Source organism: Notothenia rossii, assembly GCF_949606895.1.
Source record: "Notothenia rossii genome assembly, chromosome: 6".
Taxonomy (NCBI): Eukaryota; Metazoa; Chordata; class Actinopteri; order Perciformes; family Nototheniidae; genus Notothenia; species Notothenia rossii.
Genome location: NC_136909.1, coordinates 15,120,689 through 15,148,391, shown reverse-complemented (window position 1 = coordinate 15,148,391; position 27,703 = coordinate 15,120,689). Strand labels below are relative to the sequence as shown.

General features: G+C 40.6%; 1 protein-coding gene across 2 annotated transcripts in view; it reads right to left on the bottom strand.

The window, feature by feature from the left end:
- LOC307043356 (uncharacterized protein) overlaps positions 1-27,703 on the bottom strand; it is a 283,918-nt gene that overhangs the window by 89,439 nt on the left and 166,776 nt on the right. The window contains exon 6 of one of the 2 annotated variants that reach the window (XM_079687742.1): positions 2,936-4,606. The exons of the other annotated variant lie outside the window; for it this stretch is intronic. Coding sequence (XP_079543868.1) covers positions 4,530-4,606 — 77 coding nt within the window. The 3' untranslated portion in view covers positions 2,936-4,529. Of the gene's footprint in view, positions 1-2,935; positions 4,607-27,703 lie in introns of those variants that run through there. 2 annotated transcript variants of the gene reach the window in all.

Genomic DNA, 27,703 nt, shown 5'->3' with positions numbered 1-27,703 from the left:
CATCCCTCACAACAGTTCCTTTTACACTTTGCTACTGGCTTCAGTTTGTTCAAAACAAGTTTTTAAAAAATCTAGCGCACTCTGAATATGTAGGAGTGCAAAATGGATAAAAGCCACGTTTCAGGCTGTAGTCACCACATTGCCCTTAAAATACTGCAATCTGTGTTGCATTTAAGATTTACCCACTCATACACTTATTGGCCTTTTGTTTCTGGAACCAGGGGAAAAGGCAAAAGGTCTAACCAGCACATAAACTAATCTCAAATGTCATGTCTTATTAGACGCAAATGGAAGGAAACGTTTGGCTCACTCAGCCTGCCGAGTCAATGAATTTGTCAAAATTTTATGATAATTCATTCAATTACTCTTTAGACATTTAAATGATGTGAGGAGTGAGAGGGGAGGTGATGAGGGTCAGTTGAAGAGAGCAGAGAAGGAGAAGAAGAGGGGGAGTGAAGTAGGGGGAGGAGAAGAGGGATTGGGGAATAATCCTGCTCTTGATATTACACTCCCTCCAGAGGCCTTTTAAGGGCTCCATATCACAGTGTGAGGCCTCCTAAACTTCTCTCCCCCTACTTACAAACTCAGCAGCCAGTCCACCCCCCCCCCCCTCTCCAAACACCTCTGTCCACAACTTTGCCTTTTCGCGTACTGTGCAAACATATCTATTGCTGAAGTAATTATAACCTCACATAAATATATGTATTTTAAATATTATTCTATTGACGCAATCATAAAAGTAAGAAATACAAATAAAAATAACGTACTGACTTTTCTTTTACTCAACAAACACGCAGACGCACACACTCAAACAGTTCCCCTTGCGTTCCTGGGAGAATGACAATAAAAAAGGCCCGCCGCTCTTCTCGACCCTTGACCTCTGATCCCTGGAGGTCTCCCGCTGCCTGTGCTGGAGTTGGAGGAGGGATGGAGGGGTGATAAAAGGCGTGCATGTGGTGGGGCCCTAACAGCTCCCTCTGTCAGCCCAGCACAGGCTGCATCATGGGTAAGCTCCCCCTCTAGTGTTCACTGGCCTCTCTCCTGAGTTTCTACCTTCTACCTATTTCAAAATATGTTATCATTTAAATACTGACACCTTTTGAGACTTTGAGCAGAGATATGTGGTAAGAAAGAGGGGCTTTTATTCCTGCCATGTGCTACAGGTGCCTCCAGGATGCCCCACTGCATGTCAGCGCATGTCAGATTGGTGAAGCTCAAGGATTAGATGCTATGCTCCCCAGGGAATACATTCATTTTTAAAACAAAGCAAGAGTGTTTTTTTTTGTCATTTAGTCAAAATGAACAGAAATAAAACATTAAATGTTTCAAAAAAAATAGTGCGGGGTTTGTACAATAACAAATAAAATGTTCATTTACATGTAACCCTAAAACAAAGGATCCTCCTCCTCCAGCTCATTTTTATTCTGTAAGTAAAATTAAAATATTTGATAAGAATGTCAAATGATTTATCCTCAGAATGACTAACAATCAATAATAAAACCACTGATGGATTAATTTGTGACATTTGACACCACACTCTTAGCATACAATTAGCATCCAGTTACAATTATATTTGCCTGTGTGGTGACGTTGCCTTGGCAGCTCCTTTTTCTCACAGGATTGGCTTTTGCAGTGAGCACAGTCACAGCATCTGGTCGTCATTGCCTCAAAACCAAGCATGGTGTTTCCCATTCACATCTGAGCCATACTAGGTGCCTCCTATTCTAGTTTAGCCACGCCTGAGGGCATGCTAATTACCTTCTCTCTCTCGCTCTAAATTAACCGACTTTCACTGGGACTCTGTCGCCACTTTCAACCAGCATTGATAGCAGACGGAGAGGAGGGAGTGAGTGAGAGAGAGACAGGGAAAGGGAGGGAGGAGCAAAGGGTGAAAATGGAAACAAACTAATAATCTTCTACATTGCCTCCTAAACGAGAGCCACTCTGTCCCTAATGTAGACAAGTCATTTTGTACAAGCCGTTAAAGCCCACTGGGCCAGGCGAGCATGCAGTGCAAGGCCGCCTGTTTCAAAGATCTTTTGCAATCAGTTACACAATGGACCCCCTCATTTTATGCTGCTACATCATAAAAGTGCTCCTTTTGTTACATTTCCATCCTTAAAAGGGTCTTAATCCCCCGCCTTTCAGGCCGGTCTATGGCAAATTCCTAAGGGACATCCCATTCGCTGCAAGGGCTGGAGTGACCCACTCAGAAACCAGCATGCAGGGCTTTGAGCTTTTCTTCTGCTGCCACTCTCCAGAGAACATTAAATCGTACTTTTCATCCCCCTCACCATAGGGGGAAGCCCTTAATGATGACAGAGAAAGAGAAATTCCTCCACTCGGTCCTATGACACCATTCTGCTGTCAAGCAGGCGTCTCTGTGGACAGAGAATCAAACATGGCTTCCTGCAGGTGGAACGCCAATGAAGGTCACGGTACAGTCCAAAGAGGAGCGAAGGAGAGAAGCACAGAAGGAGGGAGAGAAAGAAAGAGAGAGGGAGGGAGGTAGCCTTTCAGAGAGAGTCCAGCTTTTCCTGTGCAAATTAAGTCATCTTCGGAAAACAGAGGTAAAAAAAACGTTCATTCTAACACTTAACCTGTTATTCAACAATTTCATTTTACATAGCTCATGTTTTTTAGTTTTCTGACTCTTAAAATAATGAGTTCAAAGTGATAGGTTTTTCTATTTGGTGACGTACGCCATCACAACCACTAGTTAACCTATCATTGTTTTTGTTCCGGCCTTAGGTCCCCTTCTATTTGCTGCCCTGTAGCTGTTGGGAGTTGACTTTGTTGAGCTATCTCTCAGAGAAGGAGCTTTGAATCAGGCTGGATCCCTGACGTCTTGCCCCCCCCCCCCCCGCCCCCCATCCCTGCTTCACGCCGGACTCCTCAATGAGAACATTGTACCGAAATAAAACATGTGTCAATCAAGAGCTAATATTCTCGTCAGCCAGTCAGTATTCAGCTGCAGTCCATGTTATGCCCCAACACACTTTCCAAATGTTAACAGTTTGATGATTTTTTTTCAATCTGTTTCCAGTAGTTATACTTGAGTGCTCAGCATGGAATATGGAAATCACACAATGCTGCAAACTAATGACTCCCTGTGCGGGCTAAAGCTACCGGTTGAACATAAATTAGTAGAACTTTTAGAAAAAATAGAATTATTTATATGAATACAATACAAATAATTCAATGGGAAATAATCTTCTTAAATATTATCAAATATCAGATAAAAAACATTATTCAAATATTACGACATTAGCGCTACATTTTCTTTTTGCTAAAGATTTTTGTCCAAAGCAACTTACGTCCAATAAACCATGCAGATACAAATAGAAAAAGCCACAATCATGAAAGTACTTCAAGTTTAAATAAACCAAACCATTCCAAAATGCAAAAAAAGTTTTTAATCTATCATCCAATGGTAGTTCTTGCCATTACAGAGAGCTATTTTGTAAATTGTGAAGCTTCGTGGCATCGGTGTCTGAGTTGGTGCCCTTATTGTACAGCAGGTCAGTCAGTGGAGGCTCTAATGCAGTGGGATTTGAACAGGTGAAGATGTCACTGATAGTTTCCAGCATGAGACGAACATAGACTTCAATAGTCCATAATCCTCCAGCTACAAGCCTTACCCCTCTGTAATGGCTTTTCTGACCACTCGGCTTAGGCCAACACAAAAGTCATGGAAATGTGACAGTACAAAGACAACTGAAAGACGAAGCACAGTCGTGAGGCTCTTGGTGGTGCGATTTCACCGTGTTGCACTTTCACCGTGTTGCACTTGTTCTTGCTTTTTCTGCTAATAATAAAAATAATAATAATGTTGTGAATACATGTGCAAGCACTTTTCACAGTTTGCACTGAAATCGCCTGACTCCAAGAAGCTCAAAGAAAAACACAAAAAGACAGGAGAAGCCATCAAAAGCAGTAATTACATGCAGAGTGAGGGAGGGGCTAGTATGAACCAATAATCACAACCAGCACTGACGCTAGAATCTGATTAAACTGCTAATGACCTGTCACTCAAGAGCGGGGCAGATGTTTATAGATGCCCAGTACCAACCGCACAGCTCATCAGTCAGAGTCACAGCCTTGGCAGCCATGTCACCTACCACACCCACTCACTTAGCATTGCCTCCGAGCATCACCGGGGAAAACTCCAGAGCAGCAGATCTTTTCAGGATACTGATGGAGGATGTTGATTTGTTGCCATGCATTTTCACACAGTCAGGGGAGAGGGCACTTGTGTGTTTATTTATTTATTGGTTGTTCCATTATCACTGTGTTGCTTTAGGTGCAACACCACCGCCACCTTTCCAGAGCTATTGCCCCTTCTCTTCCCCCATTTGGGATGTGGAAGCAGCCATTTTCTTGTGGTGACTTCCTCAGCTTTCACCCTGACGCGTGACACTCATGACAAATTGGGTGTGGAAGTGAAGGTGATGGGCTGTGAAAGCAATGCCCCTGCCCCCACTATACACACTGTGGACATATACACGAAAGCAGCCAGGCACACGACGTCACGGATATTGTTGGTGTGTGTACACAATCTGCCCTGAGGCAAAGGAAGGGGATGTGTTGCAAACAGGGTGATGACCTGGATGTAAAAACACACAAAGAAACAAAAACAGGAAATGGAAATCATGACTTCCTTCAACTCAAACTTTGACTCAAACATGTGCTTCACTACAGACTCATCTGTTCAGACCACAGCAACATTGAATAATCTGCAATGTTGCTTCATTGAGGCATTCACATATTCACCTTTCATGGTTTTGCCTCATCTTTGTGAAATATCCAGAAATTATATGTTTCCATATTTGAGGTTTACGGCTTTTAATGTGGAACAAATGGATTTCAGCATTTCCAATATGATACATCAAAAACATACTTACAATTTCTTTCAAATAATCTATAAACCAATTAAAATCCTGACATTATCCACCTTTACGGTGAAAAATTGAGTAATTTCAACCAGGGGGAAAATTATTATACTGAATTGTATAGCAATTATCATAACATTACACTAATTCCCAGAGAAGTATTTAAATTATATGGTTGGTTGATTGCATGATGAATTAAGGAGCCATTTTTTTTCTTACTAAGAAGCTAATCCAACAGCGATCAGGAGGGGGGGCTCGAAGGCACATTCAAGACCAGACAGGCCGGAACAAGTCTAGCCTATTATCAAAGTCATATTATTATCATCATCACCTCAAGAGACACCATCCAACCTGTAACCTCAGCATGATCCACAAGTGCTTAAGGAACATATCATTGACATGGTAATGTGACTAGATGTTGTAATTTGAGTCATACAAGTTCATTTCCTATCACCTTAAGTTGTTTTAATTAAGCCCACTGAAACATGACACCTCCAGCTAAAAACTGGCCATGAGATTGCCTTTCTGAATCACTTGAATGAATAGCCCGAAACCAAAAAGCATGAAGAATATAAAACCTTTATCTGTCAAAGCCTCAGGGAAATGTTACAAACACTGATATTCATAATCAATTTGTTTTTGGTTTCCATTGTTTCGGAAACATGAAAGAAAAAATAAAACAAATACACATTTTCAAATTAAGTTCAGCTATGCTTATTGCATGCATTTCTACTGTATGTGTATTTTCATTAATTAATTTAGTTTGAAAATGTAAATGCTAATCACAACGTGCTATCTTTCAGCGAGCGAGAGAAAGCAGAAATACAATTTCAATAAATACAGGTAACACTTTATATTAAGGTACGCAAGTTAACCATCCATACGTAAGGCTTCCACTTACAGTCATTGCTTTCTGACGGACTCGAGCCTTTTACTCTTCAGATTGCAAAGGGAAAATTAGTAGCAGGTTCTTATTATACATCCATGGTCTACTGCCATGCTATTCAGTTCACTTTCTCCTACTTCCTGTACCCGGTTTCCTGTCTAACCTTCAGTACAAATTTCACAAAAATATAAATGTGCAAATATGAAACATACAGGTCAATATCACCTTGCTATTGGTAGCTGAACTGTCAATACCCCAAAACATATTCTTAAATAGAAATACCTAATTTTGAGTTATTTAGACACAATTAACACTTATGGTTTCATGTTTTGTTAAATAAGAATAGATGATATTTGTGCTAATATGGGAGAATGAATGTTCAGGCAGTCAACTCGAGCACCAATGATAAATTAACACGTGACGCACCTCGTCCCTCTGACAACCAACCAAACACATTCTCCTAAACATGCCGCTCTATTTAAGCTGCCAGGTCTTCCTGCCTCTACCTCGCAATGCTGCTGCTGCTGCTGTGGTCACTTGCTAATGCTGCGTTCATGTTCCTGCTGCTGTGTTTCATGTTGCTGCTGCTTGCCTGACCCAGCTCCACCCCAGCTTCCACCTGTAGGCTCGGGGGATAGTTATCTAATCATCACTCAATGTTCTTTGTAAATCTGTGGAGTGATGACGCCCGAGCCTAGACGCCAAACTCAAACTATATGCTGCTATAAGAAACATATTAAGAACACGTGAGTTGTCTGACTGAACTATTCTTGTGGTACTACAGCCTTATTAGGCCCATATTGAGCAGAGCATATATAGACAAAAACTCATTTCAAACTACTTCCTTACTTGCAAGAAATAAGCACTAATTAGAGGGTTATTGAGGAAAAACTCTCAACTAATGGCTTATTACTTGTAGAATATCGTCATGTAGAATAAGGCATTAATAAGTGTTTTATAATGACTAATAAAGAGCCAATATACTGCTAATATGCATGTTAATTAACAAATAGTTGATGGTTTATTTGTGTACCTAATATAAAGTGTTACCTAAATACAAATAATATCTACAATGTGTTCCTTGTCAAGCCTTTTTAAGCCTGTTTGTGAACACTCTCTTTTTGTGTACTGATGTCTCTTTCACTCAAAAAGACACACACAGATACAGCATGTCCAACAAATGAACATTAGTTATGTTTAGTACATACCTTACGTTGTAGGCATCATAATCAAATAAAGCAGTGAGACAGTTTGTCACCACTAGGGACTTCCTTAAGGTTGCCAGATACTGAGTACTCCATGAAAGTAAATTAAGACATTAGCAACCCTAAACATTTGTGAGAGAATATTCACACTTTTGCCATGCTGAAAGAAACAGCTGCAAAACACATCCTGGATTCTGAAGCACATGGTTAAAAAAAAGGAAGAAGTAATTGTAAGTAATCATTATAGTATATGAATGCATTTCCAACAATGGGTCTGGGTATCCATAATTAAAGTCCCCAGCAGAAAAGGCCATCCGTGATATGATTAAAAAATTACTGAGCTCAGCGAAAATTAATCTCCTGAAAGTATTCGGACTATATGACAATTTTACACTTACTGTACTTTTTTACACTATAACAAGCCCATCACCTGGCAGAGACTTCAATACATACTAATGAAGGGATGGAGTTATTATTAGATTACTAAGGTGAATGTGATTAGCAAGAACTATAGCTTTGCTTCTTGAAAACATAATTGTACTGCGTATTAAGCTGGAGGCTCATATTATCAAAGTTGTATCAGCCAATTGACAAGGCTTTTATAATTAGGCATGGTGTTCTTTGAGAGACGAAGTAGAAATCTCTGCCACACAATGCACAGCAGGGTATATATTCACTTACAACCCCTACAGGCAGCAGTGAACAGGCGTGTTGCCTTTGATCCTTCCACCCAATTGTTTATAGAGGTTGTCGAGGTCCCTAAACCCTTTTGTATTAGACATATCTTCAAATGCTGAGCCGAAATAGCAGTAAGGGAAAGTAACAGCGAGACACCAGGATGCTCGGCTCCTTAGAAAAAACGATTGAGTTGGTGTAAATTACCACATAAATATAAATAAACTGCATCAAAGGTGTACACGGATGTCAACATGTTATTTGATGTAGTTGACTTTTTGCTATTCACTTATTCATCCATTTCTCTAGCCACTTTTATCTGTTTAGTATCATACAGAAGGCAGAGTAAACAATGACGAAAAGCATTTTAAACAATCTACAAAAGCTGGTCTACATTTGACTTAACGTATGTAATTTTATTGATAATTAGTATTTAATTAGTTAGTCAGTAGTTCCTATTATACATGCTAGCGTATATCACTTACATACAGAAAGTGATAAAGTTGTATTTTCTTCCTATGAAGTGGACAGATTGGCTAATTTTAACTTTATAACTGTTGCGCACTAAATTAAAGCCAACAATCTAAAACTCAAGTAACGTCAACATCACCATATATATCAACATATAGCTTTTTAATATCAAAAGTGTACATATTAAATTCATACATAATAATAATGCTTGGATTTTTTAAACTACTAATATCCCAAGCTGAAGCTGGCTTCCTAAGAAACTTCTCCTAATCTACATCATTGTCTTTACATCATCAATACTGCCATCTTAAAGTGCCTCTATCCCATGTTTACGCATACATTTCTTCTAAGACAGTGGGCATCATAAGGCTATAGGCCCCGTCTGTGCACGGTGGCCATTGTGCACACATCAGGCGAGGGCTTTTTGTGCCATTGTGTTCAGTGACAGGCTGAATGAGAGGGAGTGTTTCTCAGTACCAGGATGTGTGGGATACACCTGCTGGGCCGGGCTGCACCGGCCTGCTCTGCTCCGCCATTAAAACGTGTAGCGCTGGGGGCTCTTTTGTTAGGCAGGAGCTGTTGGTGGCGACATGTTTGAAGTGTCACAAGTGTCAGTCTTTATTAGATTCCGAATGATATTAGGGGATCGACGAGTATGTTTAGTAAAGGAAGGGGAAAGATAGATTGAGCAGGGTGGATAGAGCATCCGTCTTATGCCATCTTTGATATTATATTGAAACCCTGCTAGATTCTGAAAGCTTGTGAGGCTACCTCGGACTCTGCTGTTACAGGGGTTAGAATATTTGAACACACACTCCAACTTGGCTTTAAAACATATTTGTTTTGCCACCAACTGAAAAGAGACATAACTCGCCGCCTGATGTACATAAATGATCAGCAAATATAAAAGGAATAGGTGAAAGGGTGTATTATATATAGTGTGTACTGCATGCTGCTGCCAGTACAATTTTATCTCATAATCTTCTGAGGTAATGAAGCATCTCCCTACTGTTGTTGTCATTAGCATACTTTCTCACTGTTTGGCAACACGTTCTCTGTGTGCACTCCCGTGCCGGCATGCATTTCCGAAATAAGAAAATGAAGAGATAATTTAGGGGGATGCTGCAGTACAAATAAGGAGGTTGCTAGAAGCACACATCGATTGACATCTGCTCAAATGTTCATCGACAAAAGGAGAAACACTGAGAAAAAAGGGTATGAGGGAGAGAGAGGAGGGGGGGGGGGGATGTCCTGAGAGGGGGAGAAAAATCCATAATTGCTCTCATCGCCATATGATTTTCTGCAGGCAATTTTCAGGGAGCACACACTGACCTTTGCCTACTTAATTCCTGTGCAGTAAAGAAACAGAGAGATGATCACTGAGGCACATAATTACACCCTCATCGATACATTGATCTATGGGATGGGCAATGAATGCAACCCAGGGATGAAAGGACAATACACATTACCCTCTCACACAAGTATGTACTCTGACTTACATGCACACACTTGGAGGAAAACACATGCTCGCACACACACACACACATCACCATCATCATGGAAGTGGCGTATATTTCTATCTGGATGCAAAGTCAATGTGAAATGCATGGTGGGTAATGATGATGTGAAGGTTTGAGGCTGCGAGCTGGATGGAGGAGCCCCATATGGCTCTCTCCGTCCGTGTCATTACCTTGTTACGCCTCTGAATTCCATTCAGGGAGAGAGAGAGAGAGAGAGAAAGAGAGAGAGACAGAGAGAGAGAGAGAGAGAGAGAGAGAGACAGAGAGAGAGTGAGGATCACCCAAGACCACGCTACAACTGAAATTGTCTGGGGTCAACAGTGCCATAATTACTTTAAAATGTCAGCCTGCAATAAAATACAACAGTTCATCTGGCAGAAAGCAAATTAGCTTTGACCATGCCGTAATTACCCTTTCCTGCAGAACCATTAGAAGAGATCAAATCTTCACATTCTCTGTTTGAGGAAAGGCCATCAGAGTACACTCCACCTGACAAGGATGCACATTTGCCATTTGGCAGGGGTAATTAATTGTCCTTATAATAGAAATTTTATATTGGACTTTGAAATGGAAAAAAGTGTAATAACCTGCCAGTTTTATCTTAACCATTTGCTGACACCCTTTGCCTCTTGCTCTCTCGTCATATCTTCTACCTTTTATTTGACTTTAGCAGTGGACTGATTTGTGCGTCTAATCCTTTTAACAGAGAATTTTTGTCCCCAGTATCTGTTCCAAATGATGACGTATCTAATGTCAAGACAACGATCTTCAGCAAGATTTTAAAAACTAAGACAGGATGTCAGAATCAAGAGAATCGTTTTTGGCGGAAATGCTCAAATAAACAGGTTTCTTTTCTGGAGCATTTAGCAACAACTTTAATCCACACAAACTAAGTCTGAATACAATAGCACTCTTGAATAAATGCTCCTAACCAATCGAACATTATGAAATAAAAATGAAATAAATTGAATTAAAAATATATATAATTTTATGAATTACAATATATACATTACATGCCGTTTAGTTTTCTTAATTAAACTCCGTAAGCGCAGAACATATAATTGATTGTCACGGATTAGAAAACACAGCAATGGCTAATTAACACATGTGTTGCTCACCCCTCTAATGCTTGTTGGTCAACTTTACTAATGTTTCAACTAACTTAGAAAGTAAAAGCTTTCTTTATTCAAAATGATGTTGTGTCGCTCTTGAGACCCAATCGAGCCGGAGTGGATTATCTGAGACGTATTTAGGGGCCTACTTACAGTATCTCCGGGAGCCTTTACGTAGTAGGGCTACAAATTCCAATCTCTGAGACAAGACTTTCTCACACAAAATGACAGCATAGTAATGTGGAACAGCAGGCTAGGACACTGACAGCTATGGCAAAAACTGTTTATGAAGGTGGGCTTCTAGCTTGTAATCTCTTGTGTTAAATCAGCATAAAGAACCTTCACAACATACTGTACAGGCAATCTCTTTAAACCACTTTGTCTAAAATACTGTATTCCCAAAGATACGACATTTACTGATATAGAGTAGAATTACACTGAAATTCGGGGAACGAAATAGATTAAAATGTGAGTCGTTTTCCCACCATACATGGGAGCAATGCGCCACCAAGCTTTGTGTTATGGCAATCAATGCCATCAATACCATCAATGCCATCAATTTCCATAAGCCTCTGTGTGTTTGATGAGGTGCAGGTACTATGTTTTATGGATGATTATTATCATGTTACACTCCATTCCTTTTTGGGGCTCCACTTTTTGATGCTTTTAGTGATTAGTGTATGAGACACAGGGAGATATTTTCTATGCAGCCAAGCTAACTGAATAGGGATTAGGTGTGGAAACGCTGGGTGTGGACGGGAGCCCAAAGTAGTCGATTGGGACTGTATCTCAGGTAGCTGCGCTATATGCTGTGCTACTGCTACGCTGCTGCTGAATCTAAATCTCAGCTCAAGAGCATTGTAACCTTATCAAATTAGCTTTGGGCCCAGTCTGTCAGCCAGTGCTGCTGGGTTGGCAGCCACCACCATGATTAGTCATATTGAATTATACATTCAGAGCATGTACGACACCTTCCACATTAACACAATACATAGAGAGACTCTCACACACACACACACACACACACACACACACACACACACACACACACACACACACACACACACACACACACACACACACACACACACACACACACACACACACACACACACACACACACACACACACACACACACACACACACACACACACACACACACACACACACACACACACACACACACACACACACACACACACACACATACAGAGCCAGAGCCATACTGTAGTCAGAAAGACATACCCAATCTCCCACAGTGATGAAAACAAGCACACATATGAATGCCATACAAGCACACACACACACACAAAAACACACACTTAGGTTTCTGTTTTGGAACAGGGTGATGCGGATGTGCGTAAACAGGATTAGGAGAGACGGTTCCACTGTCACACAGACATCCAGATTGTAATTCTCATGCCTCTCTGACAGCTTGGCACAGCACTAAGTCACCTAACGTTTGCCTTGACATGAAATCCAGACCTGGGCACAGATGAGGTTATCAGTGGGGGGGGGGGGGAGGAAACGTATCTACAGTAGTCCTATTGCTTGAACTGTTCAGTGCTAATGCCTGGGCTTGACTGAGGGTACAGGAGGACAGGGCACAACAATATCCACCATAACTGCCTGTGGTGTTGCCATCCCAATGGCTGATATGTAGCTTGTGCTCTCCTGCTGCACGTGTGAAAGCTATCTAAAAGTAGCAGAAAAGATTTAAATCCCCTTCATTACATTTATCTCTTGCGACATAAACTTTTAATACGCACACCAGCAGTGTGTATGGGACTTCCAGGGCAGTTTAAATGACTGCAACCTGTAATTACTGTTCCAGCACTTGATTAGAATAATCTGATTGCAATTATTCAGTGACTTTAAAATACAAGCCTCGAGCTACAGAACAATAATTCAAGGGCAGTGATTGGGAGCGTGTTTCTTTTTTGGCTATAAAATGACGTTTTAATCGACACAGAGTGAAAGAGGTTCCCTGCTAAGGAGCCAGCTCCCTCAATTAAAGTCCATTTATGAAGTGAGGGGGAAGACGTTGTGCTGCGATGTGGAGTTAATCACCAGGCAGACACTTACAGAGTTCTCACGGATCAGGGAACTAACCCCTCTAACGGGTAAACAGGCAGAAACACAGCACTCTGGCAAGGCCGCCAAGAACACACATATCAACATTCATGCTTCCAGTTACTTTATTATGTTGTTTCTTTCCTCAATGAATTAGCAGAGAGTCTAAAACATGAATATTCTTTCAATCTTAAAAGTCCAAGCCCATAGGAAAATGTTTTCTTGTGATAACTTGAATAAAAGACAAAAACGAAGAATTCTAGATAAAAATGCCCTTGCAGTCAGTCAAAACATGAGAAAGACATGTTCATTATGTCCCATATCTATTCTGTAGAAACAAAGCTAGATAATTGATCGCATTTAACAGACCACTCTAATGTATCTCATCACTCTAAGGAGTCTGTGGTAGATTAATTAAGAAAGTAATACAACATGAGGGAGAGGAATTGCCCAGCTGGCACTGATTCCATGGTCAAAGTGAAGGACAAACATGGTGACTATAATCTTTTTCTGGGCCTGTCATTTGTGGGACTTTATTTCCTTGTTCTGATTTACCTGAGGAGACACACTTTTTGCCCCTGCCTTGCAGACTGACCGACCCTGGGTGATTAACAGAGCTGATTAGTCTTTCAAAACATACCCATGAACACACACACTTGTCCTTAAGCGGACGTGCAGCGTATGGCTACACGTAGACTACATGCGCATATACTTTTGCTGGTGAAGGGCCAGTGAGTGCTTATCCTCAAAGATGGAGAATCGAATTTAAATCTAAATTGATGTCAATTGTATTTTTGAAAGTTTGTAATTGTACGCATCATTGATTATTCGGTTTCATAATTGACTGTACATTATGAACAAAAACGTGCCACCAAGAACACATTAATCAGTATTACTCTGCCTTAACCTCAGTAAGTGGCACGATAAAAAGACATGACCTCTCTAATCAGCTTCGTTGTGTTATATTACCTCTGCTGTAAAAATCACAATGTTAATCTTTGTCACAATGCCCTCTAAAAAAGAATGGGCACTCTTCAAAAGCACACCTGCTACAAAGGATGGTTCTTGGCACCGGCACATGTCAAGGCTGAGGTCACGGTGAACCATGTCGCTGTAAGCGCAGGAAACAAATGAGGAGGGTCTATTACACCAACTCTTGGTTACATGGACACATTTAGGGACACAGCGGATGTCAGCTTGGAATGAATAAATCACCCTTGATGGCTGGAAGACGCAGAGAGAAATACAGTGTAAGTTTTACCCCTGTGTCACCCCCAACACACACATCACATTTGTACTTGTCTTTCAGCAGACACACAGTGTATAGGGTACAATGTGTGCAAATGTACATGTGCATATAATGATGTTCCAGTGGCGGCTTCAACTTATAAATGGAGAATCTTAAAATAAAATCCACGTTGAGGTCCATTGTGTTTTTGAAAGCTTAATTGTAACCATCATTGATTATTCTGTTTCATAATTGACTGTACATTATTAACAAAAATGTCTTATTAAGAACACATTAATCAGTATGACCTAAACCTCAGTAAGTGGCGCAATAAGAGACATGCGCTCTCTAATCAGATTCATTGTGTTATATATTACCTCCGCTCTAACTATATCACAGAGAGTTCAAAGACCTCACACTACATGTTATTGCTGAAACCATCTTTAATCAGCGGCACTGGTCTATGTTAGATCATGGAGGTCTACGTTGTAATGAAAACGCCAGCTACCTCTGATAGCAGCCTAATTGGGAGATAATGAGCCAATAACATCAATGGCTAATGACACACCGAGTCTAAGTCACACCCCCTCAGGCCACACAGAGGCTCATTCACCGCTGATGGAGTGCATAGCTGGGAAGTCTGACAGAGCTAGACCAGGCTCTGTACAAACAGGCTGTCTTGATGGCTTCATTAGACTAATGAAAGGCGGTGCTTGACGCTTAAAGATGGCTATAGTGGACTCTAGCTAAAGGGAACACATGCTGACACCTGATCTCTACTGCACTGTCTAATGGCGTCCTTCAGATGAAAAATAGATAATTTCATAGCATTAATAGTTAAGATTGTCATGTTTAACTATTGGTACAAGGAATTTCATTTCATTGTACCGTCTCTTAAAAGAAAATATCACTTAAAATGTGAGCTATTGCTATACTATGGTGATGTGAAAATGATGTGTTTGTTTGTGTGTCAGAGTATGAACAGGGAGGGGGGTTGACAGCTTAAGCACTGTATGAGTGTGTGGGCGTGGGCACCAGATAGTGGGTTGAAGGGGGCTGAACTTTTGTCAGGTCTTAACAATAAACTAGCTAACAGTAAACAAGCCTGATGATGCATAATCACATTAAGAGAGGCACCAAGCATGGAGGAACGACCCTGCTAATCCACGCTGTGCTAGCTCTGTAACCTGCACGTAATCCCTGAGAAAAGGAGCGAGGTTGAGAGGAAGAGAGAGGCGAGAAGAGGAGAGGAGGACCAATAGAGGCTTTGGAATTGAATGACTGTATCTACAAGCTTTAGTCCAATTAACCAGGTGTTTCAAATCTGTACCCCCGTTGTGGCTTGCATCTATGTGATAGGTTGATGGTGTTCTCTCCAGTTTAGAGGCAGTTTAATGAAGCAGAGAAACATACAGTATGACATGTGATGTAGAAACACAAGTGGTGCTGCAAGGTCCTATTGAACACCCATAAGTAGCATCGATGGTCTATTATACAAATGATGCATCCTATTTATTATACTTAACACTATTTATGGCGTGAAGCAATGCATGCTGGAAATAGTGTCTGATATTGTTAGTCATTTTATGATTTCCCTTGCGAGGTTAAAAATGTATTCGATTTTCAGGAGCGGAAAAAGAGAGGGAGAGGCAGGTTGAAGGCCAAAGAGGAAACTATGCTGATGAACTCTGCCTCCATTTGCCTGCAGCAACATGGATGTGAAACACATACAGTAGATGGTCCAGGAGCAAGACGACCAGCATTCATATCTTAATAGATTGAATAGTATATTTCCATCAGAGTCATAGGTTCAGTGCAAAGGAACATACATGTTTCCATTGCTGGCTGGCCTAACCACAGAAACATAAGCAGATTCCCACTGTGGTCTGAGGCCAGTCCAGTCATCACATAATAGTAGATTCCACATAAAGGCTAGCATGTAATGAGGCTTAGGGTGAAGAGTTTATTATCATATTATCATTATTATATATATTCTGGGAGTTTTGAGGTTAAAGTTCTAAAGTTGAACTGTACACTATATACCCTGGAATTATAAAACAGTATTTACACTACCAACATGTGCGAATGCATGTTAAAACATGGGTTCAAATGTCTCTTGTGTAATGCATGTTGATATTGTATTAATACAAATGATTGTTTCCAGATTTGTTTCTGAAAACCATCTCTCCCTGAGAACATGATCAGATTGGTAAAAAAACACTAAAGTAGTTTCCTTCAAAATCTTACCATGCAAAAAGACCAAGGAGATGTTAAATGAGGAAGAGTGACTTTGTCTTACTGAGTATCGTGTTGAACTTGCACTAATATCAAAAGCTGCACTCTTTACGCTTCACTCTCAAAACTTTGCTGAGTAAACTTTTTCTGCCAAGTCCTGTACAGCTGAGGGGAATTCATCATTGTCAGCCAGAGGATCAAAAATTGAGAAGGGGAGAAAATGACAGATACAGCAAAAGTAAAGAAGGGGAAGGTGGGTGGAGAGGATGTGGGGAGTGAGGATGCACAGAGATTGGAGGCAGACAATGAGCCACGTTGGGGAGTGTTATCATGCGTGTGTGCATGTGTGGTTTGATGGGTGTGGATTAAGGTATGTGTGTGTTTGTGTGTGTGTGTGTGTGTTAGAGACAAAGGTCCTTGAAGTAGGGACCAGCTGGACTCTGAGTACTGCCTGCTGATTCCGGCTGTCCTCCCAATCCCTCAGTCCCTTACCTCTTCTCCTGAAAACCGTTTATTTCTTCCCCATCCTGACTCTCCTCATATCCCACCCTCCACCCTCCAACTTCCACTGCACCCTTAACTTCACTAATATCTAAATTTTGTGAAATGCAAAAAATAATCAATTTTACGGTAATACCTATTTGATAAGAAAAACTACAAAAATGCCCGAACATCTCCTGACCAATCATCTCGTGTAGATGTTAAGTTAAAGTGGAGCTTATGGAGAATAGCTGTTTCAAATATCTTTTCCTTAAAAAATCTGTTCTTGAGTTTCAATTTGAACCATTTGTTCATTTTCTGGTTCATTTTTTCTTGGAGTATACATTTCTAGCCCTTCTTAAGGTTTGTTGTTTTTTACAGCAATAATAAAGTCTTGCAGAGGAAGATGTCACTAGGCTTGATGGGATGCCTGTATAGCTAACTGACTTTACAAGATACAACAGATGTGATTAATTTAATGACATGATGAACAACGACAGATAAATGGCGTGTTTACAAAATAGTCTTGTCCACCCACAGTAAGTAGGCTGTAATTAAGTCATGACGTTTTTTTTAGAAGTTTTCCTCACAAGCCATGTGGAGCAGGAATCTCTGTTACAGTCAAGCTTCAATTCATCAACCTATCCAGTCGTTTCTGAAACATGTTAAAAAGGGGAAAAGTCTGTGTGTAAAGAAAGGGGACTTCCTGGTTTATGGACATCTAGCTAGCACCAGATCCTCATTCATTGTTTTCTGAACCGAATGTTACAAGAGAACAAAACACGAACACTATGCTTCAGGTGCTATTAATAGTATAGCATCAAACAACTGAGTTGGTTAGCAGAAATGTCCTATTGGCTTTTGTAACATTTGCATTTCACTTTTGATCACAGTATCCTTAATTACTTGAGAATTTCAAGAGACGTTTTTTTCCTAAAACAAATGTTTTGCTTCTATGGTTTCCTGAATTACACATTCCAGTTTAAGTGTTGAATATTGTGTGTTGTAGATAAGCATTTAGCTTGTCTTGGTCTTTTGAGGGATCTATAATCCAGCCTGAAGACAACCCGTGTGTCAAACAGCCTTTCTTTCTTAAGCATAATACATGTCAGCTGGAGTGCAGAGGAAGAAAGAAAGAGGTATACATTTTAAATCATCACATTGCTTTTGTATCCTTTAAAGCAAAACTACCAACCAGATCTATGAATAAAATAAATGCTAAAGGCATTTGGATAGAGAGAGATATGTGGGGAAGACAGTATTCAACTCACCCCTGTTGTCTTTGCACTGAGTGGGACATTCATGGAATTATATACAATTCAATTATAACATTGTATGATGATGATGATGATTCACCACTGCAACACAGATTTCAAGTAGACCTGTAGCAATCATTGTTCCGGTCACATTATGTTTCACTAGTTGGTGAATAAGAGAAAAAGTAGCACAACTAAAAATACACCAGCGTTCTTGTATGTTAAAGTTCAACAGAAAAGGTGATACGTGTCAGAGAAATAAGGAGCCCACTTCAGTGAGAAGATAGAGAAATGAGGAGAGGAGGATGGAGAAGAAAACAGGCATGTTGAATCAAAGCCAAACACTTCAAGGGCCTGAACTTGGCCACGGAATACTTTGAGAAATGTTCTTATACAAACAGGGAGCAGAGAATAGTGCTTATAAAAAAGGAGAATGAAAAAAAACTGGACGGTGAGGAGAAATACAATTAATGAAGCACTGAATGTGAGGTTATGAGAAGAGAAAAAAAACCTGGAGGGTGGAGTTAAAGCCCGTACACCCAACTGACCTGTTTCAGAATAATCACTAAGAAAAAAGTATCTGAGAACAAGAGCAGTTTTCACACTCCAGCACACAAAGAGGAGGACCTGCTCAGAGATGAGAGAGTTGGCCGCATTATACTGCCAAACTGAAATCTTACTTTCGATTCACTTAATGTGTTATTAGACTTGGCAAAGGAGCCGGTGTGTCCCATGGAGCAGCAGGGAGTCGTACCAAGACTTTGCCAAGTTTGCTGCAGCCCTGCTGAACAGCCTTCACCTCGGCTAGCTGCTGACCTTAGACGTAGTGGGTGGTTCCACTCGGTGAGAAGAAAGAAGTGGTGGGAATGCTTGGAGAAAAGAAAAAATGGAGAATAACCATAACCTACATTGGTTGGGGTTCAGCTTTTTATTGAAAAACTGCGCTTGTGAGAACAGCACAGACATAAACATAGTAGGAACACGTTTTAAACTGTGTGTAACACTCAGATGCCCATGTTACAAGTTAACACTGGTCTGGGCTGCCATGCCCCATGGATTTATATAATGTATAATGTGACTTACAGTACAGTACAGGAGTGGAAGTTGGTTTTGGTTTTCCTTATACATGATGGAAACTTAGACCAACTATATAATGCACTCTGAAACCAAAATAAGGCAAAGTTATAAAGAAGGGAACAATTCAAATAAATCCTTGCAGTTATTGGCCTCAGACAGAAAAACCTATTATTTCACTTTTCTAAGACAATAAATCCGTGGTTATTATGGGGACTTGTCAACTGAAATTACTTTCTCAACTCATAAGCTATATATTCAACACAAGCAATTAAAGTTAGATACAGCTGATCCCACGTTTGGCTTTAAGATATGCAAACCATAAACGGCTTAATCTAAATAAAACATGGCTTTACATTTTTTGAGATACATGCCAATCTCATTGGAACCATAATCTCTTCTTTCTATTTTGTACAGTGCAGCCTACTAAATGATTGTTTTCTCTTTTAGACCAAAATGTCATCATAGCTTTTCATTAAATAAAATATGATGTGATGGTGTGTTGTTTCATTTACAGCGTAGTTCAGCATGGGGTCAGGAGTACAACAAATAAACTCAATATAAGTCCTGCTCAATTAAACTTGATGTCCTATGTTAATGGCTCTATTTGCGTACAGTGTTTTCCGGAAATGAAGCCACGATGTTTGAGCATTCCAGACTCAGGAGAGAAATGGTCCTCCCGTGAGTCACGGCAACCCTAAAATAGTCCATGGTTGCCAACACAATAACCCTGAAAGGAGGAGCCCCAGACACTCATGTAACACACATCCTCAAAAACAAGTCTTACTGTCTTAAACTCAGAGGAGTTTGAAAGACGAGGCAACCCACACCATTCTCCCCATGGCCCGCATTGTGAAAATAAAAAAAGAAGTGAGTCATGGAGACAGCAAGAGATGCTGTGAGGAGGATAGGAAGAGAGAATGAGGAATAAGGCCAGGGTCGGAGGATTCATTTTGCAGTCTGATTTAGAGAAATTGTGTCTGGCAAAATGTTTAGGGTCAAACCCTGCAGGCCTGGAGCTCAAGCAGCCATCTTGGCAGTGACTTATTTGGTGTGTGTGTGTGTGTGTGTGTGTGTGTGTGTGTGTGTGTGTGTGTGTGTGTGTGTGTGTGTGTGTGTGTGTGTGTGTGTGTGTGTGTGTGTGTGTGTGTGTGTGTGTGTGTGTGTGTGTGTGTGTGTGTGTGTGTGTGAGTGTTTGGGGGGGGGGACCTTCCACTTCCTCTTTCCCACTGTTGCACAAATGCAACTATTATTTTTCTTCCACTGAGTTTATCTTTAATCAGAAAAAATGTTGCGCAGTCAGTTAGCAGTGTAAACATCCGCATGATTTGGAGAAATCATTACTTCCTGTAGTCAGGGTTCATACACTTTTTCACCAATGATTTTCAATGACTTTTCAATGACTTCTCCATGACCTTGACCTAATTTTACATGACCAAAACAACTCTACTCTTTCTCAGCGGTACCACTGAAAATGGGTTATTTTTACATGGAACAGGAAAATAAGCAAAATACCGCGACAGTTGAATACCATTTTACGTTTCATTACTATACGATACAGTATCTATTATCATTATAGTATTACTATTTCGGCGATTAGATAAAATATAAATTATATTTGATGCAACTTTAGTTACATTTCCATGACTTTTCCCAAACTTTTGGAAAAATATTGTTTTCCATAACTTTTCCAGGGCCTGGAATTAGCATTTTGAATTTCCATGACTTTTCCAGGTTTTTAATGACCGTAAGAACCCTGTGTAGTTAACTTTATTATTAGGATGAGGATACTCAGAAGGGTAATCAGAGCATCAGAGGACGTACAGTAGGCTTCCCCCACAAAGACAGAGAGCTCCTTTGCATTCCTACTCGTTTTTGTAAATATGTTTGGAATGTAAAGGATCAGCCTTGGATTCAGTGATTTCCAATAAACAAGGGAATTCAAATAATCAATGTGATATATTTCCATCTCTCCCTTTCTTTGTCTCTATGTCTCACTCACACATATCACACACATACTGGGTGCCCACCCTCTCTGCAGGGCCTCCTGCGTGGGAAAAGAAGACAAGCCGTGAATCACATACGGTGTTGATCTAGATGATAAGCTGACCAATTGGGTTCATTTATCAAGGAAAACCTTCGCTCAAACGTGACCCCTGTGTGTGATGGAAAGCCTTCTGACAGCTCCATCCCATCCAGGTCTTTGTGGTTGTTGGCTTGAGCGCCTTACAGAAACCCTAGAAGTGTTATTACAAATGTAGTGGCCTCGAACAGGACATCAGTTAAAACAAATGTAAATCTGGGTAGGAGAGAAGCTAGGGGAAGAATCTGAATGACGTGTGTCAAGTTAGACAGAAAAATAACCTTAACTGTACATGGAGCTAAACACAGCAAGAATGCCAGGGGCAGATCTGGGAAACACAGAGACAGTAAATAAAACCCATCTGGAATGGGTTTGTGTGTCTCTTCTCTACAAGCTGAAACCCCAAACTCATATCAGATCTGAATGCTGTGCAGCGATAATAGCTGAATATTCATTTTGGTGCAAGCGGAAGACAAACATTCTTGTTCTTAATGACATCTCCAGGGAGGAAGTTCATAACACGAGGTTGTTACGCAACAAAAGCCTGTCACTTTGAGAGGTCAGAGGAGGTTCACACTGCTAACATCAGCGAGAAACCCAATGGCAACTAGGTTAGTGACACTTCCTGCATGAAATTACAACTTTAAAAGAACTGGGATACAAGTAACATCAGGTCTCCAAGTAGACATGAGAAGACTTCACTACAGTGGCCTACTTTGTGTCAGGCAGCAACACAGTCTCATGACGGCACATTAAGACTGTAAGTAGGTTCCAGCAGGAAAGGTATAGCAGTATGGCAATTATTCAAGGCAATTATTCACTATCAATTATTGATTGTCTAACTGATGAGTTCAATACACAATTTGCCAATGTTGGGTTTGAAGGAGGATCAACATGAACAATATATTTATCTTTTTTTCAAGTAATTCAAATCTTTGAAATCTTAAAGCAATCATTGCTATAGTGTTTTGATCTGGCAAAACAAAGTACAAATGGTTTCATAGAATGTATGGCTTGTATGTAATGCTTTTTATGTTATTTTTGTGTATGTTTAGTTGTATTATAAGTTCACAGTCCTTCTTCTAATTGTAGTAAAACATGTCCAACAAGTAATACCACTTTCTCCTTTCTTCTTTCTTGTCACTTTTGCTGTTGTAAACTATTTAGATGTTCCTAAAGAGAGGCTTTAGGAAAATCTAAATAGTTTAAAACAGCAAAAGTGACAAGCTGATCTGGCTTTAAGTTGTGTAACTATTGTGTGATATTAGGGTTGAAAAACTCCGGGAATTTTCAAAGATGGAAACTTTCCACGGGAATAAACGGGAATAAACTGGGAATTTTCTAAATTGAAGGTTGGCTCTTCATAGGGAACTTAAATATAGTTGGGGAAAGTATATTTTAGCATAATCTTGACTAAAACAAACAGATGTCATTCAAGTACACTTGAATATCCATGCCATAGCACACTGCTTACTGCATGGCTATTGAGACCACACAAAGGTTCGCAACAGGTTCACAAATGTGAGAGTGGAAACACTGGTTGGCATTCGGGCAAACCTAAGGCTCTTTGAGCCGGACACAGAGCCATCCTCAACAAGGCTGGACAGTGACACTGATTGCTTGAAGGAAGAAGTGCATGTTTAATGGGAATTTTTGGAGGGAGAAGGGCTCTTTTCATTTAACATTTTGAATGGGACTTTGTGGGGATCTTTGGATGGGGGGTGCATTTTTGTTCATTTTTTAATGAGTGGGATTGGGAGGGGGATGAGTAATATTTAAACATTCCTGTTTTCGTTCTTCAATTAAACAAATAATTGTTCAATAAAATAATTAAAACTTGTTCTGTTCTACTTTAAAAAAAAATCTTTTGAAATGTCATGTTTTTTGTTTAATTTTGCATCGAATATTTCCAAAATTCCCCAGCTTAACTTCCCATGGAAACTTTCCGGAATTTACCGTAAATGTTCCAACCCTTTGCAAAACTATGTGATATACAGGTTGCAGTATTGATCTGTTTTCCCAAGAATACTTTTTTCAGAGTTTCCAAAAAGTTTTGAAAGTTTCCAAAAATATTTTTGACAATTTAATTAATGTCATATTTTTCAGGTGGTTGTTATTATGTATTGTATGTGTAGGCCTATATGCGCATCATACATGCAAATCAGGCATGCTACTGGATTATGTAGAGAATATCTTGAATGCGAGTTTGGAGCCGGGTCTAGATGGAAAGAAAAATGAGCAGAAAATTCTAATAAGGCTTGTGGCCTCTCGCACAGTAACAGGCATGTGTACTGTATGTATTACTGATGGAAGGTGTCTGTGTGTGTCTGTGGGATAACACTGTAGCTGTAGTTGCACACTGTTCTGTGCACTGATTGATGGTTGCTGTCCATGCAGGCCTACATTTTTGAGTGGATTGGAGTCATAGCACATGAGCAAACACAAGATGGAAGACTGTGGAACTCTCCACTACAAAGAATAGCAAGACTCTCTGCACCACATACACACACACACACACACTGCACAAAAACACAAACCCACACACACCACACCCACAGATCCACTTCCCCACCTCCAGTGCTTGAAGATCTACCTGCCAGCTGCTGCCAGTCGCAGGGAAAGATGGGCTTTGTTGGTTTTGTGAAGCCCACCGACAAGACCCCCCTGGAGACTGCAGGTCTCCAGCAGCACAAGCCTCAGCCTTATCCACTCCGCCGCACAGGCAATCTGTTTTCTATATTGCCAGCCTGTATCACTGTACTATGCACTATAGAACAGCAATTGAGCAGGAAATTAAGTTAGGGGATCGGTATTTGGCGAAGGAGAACGAGCTGGTGTGGTCTTCCCTCTCCACATACAAGGATCATTAAATATACAAGAGTTTCTTGATAAATGTCCTCTTCTCCTCTCTCTGCTGTTCCCATCAACTCACTCCTCTCTTCATCCACTCTTCGGTTTTTCTGTCTCTTTTCTTTCTTCCTCAATTTCCCTCTCATCATCTGCCCGTTTCTATCTCGTCTTGCTGTATTTGTAGAGTGTATGAAACAAAACATCCTAATGGATGTTTGAACAGCTTGAGATGTGTCGGCCTGGGAACTACCTCCCTGTGACAGGGAGCTCTGGCAGGGAATTGAGACCTTTACGAGGGGAAAATAGGGGACATATTTCTTTCTTTTCTTCTTTGTTTATTTCTTTTTGTCTCTCCCCTTACCCCCTCCTCCCTTCTCTGTCTATTTTCTCTCATTATTTCTCTGTACATACAAACAGGGGACAGAGTCTAAGCTTTTTTTGGGAGCAGATGTGGAGGATCCATGTTTTGCCCTGTTGTCTTTCCTCCTCTTCTTTCCCTCTGTCCTCCCCTGCCTTTTTTCTATTTATCATATTAAATGTTTTCAGTGAAACACTGTTTGTGTTTGAGATAACAAAGTTAGCAGGGGGGGGGGGAGTAGAGAGAGAGCTAGGTCAGGACGTCACTATTGAAAACAGTTATACTTACGGTAACTTTCACTAGAGCAGATGCACTTCTGGAGAGAGGAGACTTGCACGAACACACACACATTCACACACAGTTATTTTGTACTCCTGTGTGAATTCTCGGTTATATTTTCAGACACAAAAAACTTTTATTAACTTCTTAATCATGAACCTCATTATCAAACTAATAATTAACTTATATTTCAAATTACTTTTAGGTTAATTTTGGGTATTCAAATGCCCCAGATCTCAACATATTAATGAAATATATATTCATAGAAGACATTGATTTCATTGCTTCCTTTTAAAATGACGAACTTGAGTGGACTTGAATGGATCGCAGAAACATTCAAATAATCTCATGAAGTAGTAACACAATGTTACATGCTTTTTTAAATGACCTAAAACATCTATATTTGTTTTTTTATTATATTTAATGAGTCTCAGACGAAAAAAGTGTGTCTTCATATAACGATGTGGCTCATATGGAAATGGTTATCCCCATCAGTGAGTGACATTTTGAGTTTTCTGCTCAGAACAATGTTTTTGCAGAAACCTGAAAGTAGACACTGGCTTTCCTGCAGTAATCCAGAGAGACAGCAGCAGACACAGAAGCACACTCACTTTGACAAAGGGCTCTTATTGCTGCAATCTAAGGTCAATCAGTAGTGTTGACAGCTAAATTAACAAGTGCTACAAGCACCATTACATTTGGCTCCCGATTGTGTAACAGTGGACATTTATACCAATACACTGTCAGACAGATACTAATAAATGAATCAATATATATAAATAAGTAAATGAAAAGAAAATATATATATGTGAGGCACTGGAAGCATATGTTTGACCATCATTGGCCACATGGAACCCACACACACACACACACACACACACACACACACACACACACACACACACACACACACACACACACACACACACACACACACACACACACACACACACACACACACACACACACACACACACACACACACACACACACACACACACACACACACACACACACACACACACACACACGCACACACAGCACTCAAGGCCAGTGCAGTGGTCAGGTTAGTGGGAGGCAGTCGGAGAGATAAGGAGCCAAACAGGTCTAAATCCCTCCTGAAGCGGTCTTGATGGACAGACAGGCCACCATTAACAATGCGGTGGCTTGTGAGAGCAGCAGCTGATGGAAAGATACCCTGGCATTTGCTGTGTTAAGAAGTGGCCCTTAAAGATTTCACACTTCCAATTTCTTTGAATTATCTGCCATCTACAGCCTGTCACTCAGCCTGACAATCTCAGATTCTTGCTCACTGAGGCACCAGGCTGGTTATTGACAAAGCAATCCGCCGTGATACAGCAAAGCCCGATAAAGCATTAGTCAAACAACACGATGTACAACTCCGGACCCACATGGGCGAGTGCTTTTTCAGGTCTAATAAAAACACATTGCGATATATTTAGTTATAGTACAGTATAGTGGTGTTCTCAAACATTACACCAGGATCACATATACTTGTGTCTTTCTGCAATATCGAAACAATGATTTGGTGTGACTGGAAACTTTGTGACGACAAAACTCCATGTATCACCATTTGCTAGATTGTAGCGAACAGAGCAGAATAGATTTGTTTATGTCCACCTCAGGCAGTGATGACAGCCGATGCTGCTATGACACTGAACAGACTGCTTATCAGATCTGTAATGGTTTGATTCGCTTGCCGCTCCAGACAGGCCATGATAGAAATATCACAGCATCCCCATTACCCTCAGCATTCAGAACATAGTGCACAGCCTGTGCTTTCCATGAATTATTAAAAGCAGACAGATTACGCTGCAAGGCTGGAAGTCCAGAGGCATGCTACAGATGCTGCTGCTGAGCAAAACGGTAACATCAGAAGAGTGTTTTTGTTCTTTTTTTTAGAGAGAGAGGGTGGTCGTTTGGATATGCCCATGGGTACGTGGAAAAAGGAAAACAGAAGTTGGGGTTTTGGACATGTGTGACTGTCAGAGCACATGTGTGACGGTGTTTGTTGCAAAGGATGATGAGGGTGAAGGGCAGAGTGTCAGGGCTTGTCTGACATGTGGCCTGGTGGGTTGGCTGGATGGCTGGTTGGGTTTAGCCCAGCTCAAGCCTGGCAACTCTCTCTCTTTCTCTCGCTCTCTCCCTGGAGTGACGGGCTGAGACATTAAGACAGGCGTTTTAATTAACTGTGCCACTCTTCCACCTGCTGCCCTCAATATGCTCCGGCCCAGGCAAGCTGTCTTTCATACCACTGACTCCCTTGCTCTGTCTTTCCCCTTCTCTCGATCAGATTTCTACATTTATTCTGTTCTTTTTGCTTCCTTTCTCTTTATAATTTTCAAATCTCACCCTCCATCACTCCGATTTGCACTCCCTAACCTCTCCTTTCTCTCCGTAGTTTGACCCTAATACATGAAAACTTGTACCAATAGATAAGGCGATTCCATAAGGCTCATGACAGAATTAGGCAATTTCCTTTTTTCTTTTAACTTGCAGAGAATTAATTTCTACATGTGTCCTGTTCTACTGACCCTCTAACTACCCCCCGCCCATCCAACACACACATACAGTGATCACACACACTCTCACGCTCTTCAAATATATCTGGTAATTCAGTTCTGCCCGACACTCATCAGGCTATTCATTATGGCCTGATTGGAGATGGATATTTCTGTTCCCTCATGACAGAATGGAGCTAGGGATCAAACTGGGGACATTACAGGATTTAGAGGAGCACATGCACCACAGAGCAGCTTGTTGTGTGTCTGTGTGTGTGCACTTGGACATGTGTGTGCAAATGTGGGCTCGTAAATGTTTGTATTAATATGTGTTAATGTATGTCTGGCCGTTTAAGACTCTCATTCAGTCCTGTGACTCCCCTAGTTTAATCATTTAGATCATAAATTGAGAATTAATTCAAACAGAACGAAGCAACAAATGATCCACTTTTAGCACTCTACTTAAATTGTATTACACTTTTAATGGGGTTAATAATAGACGG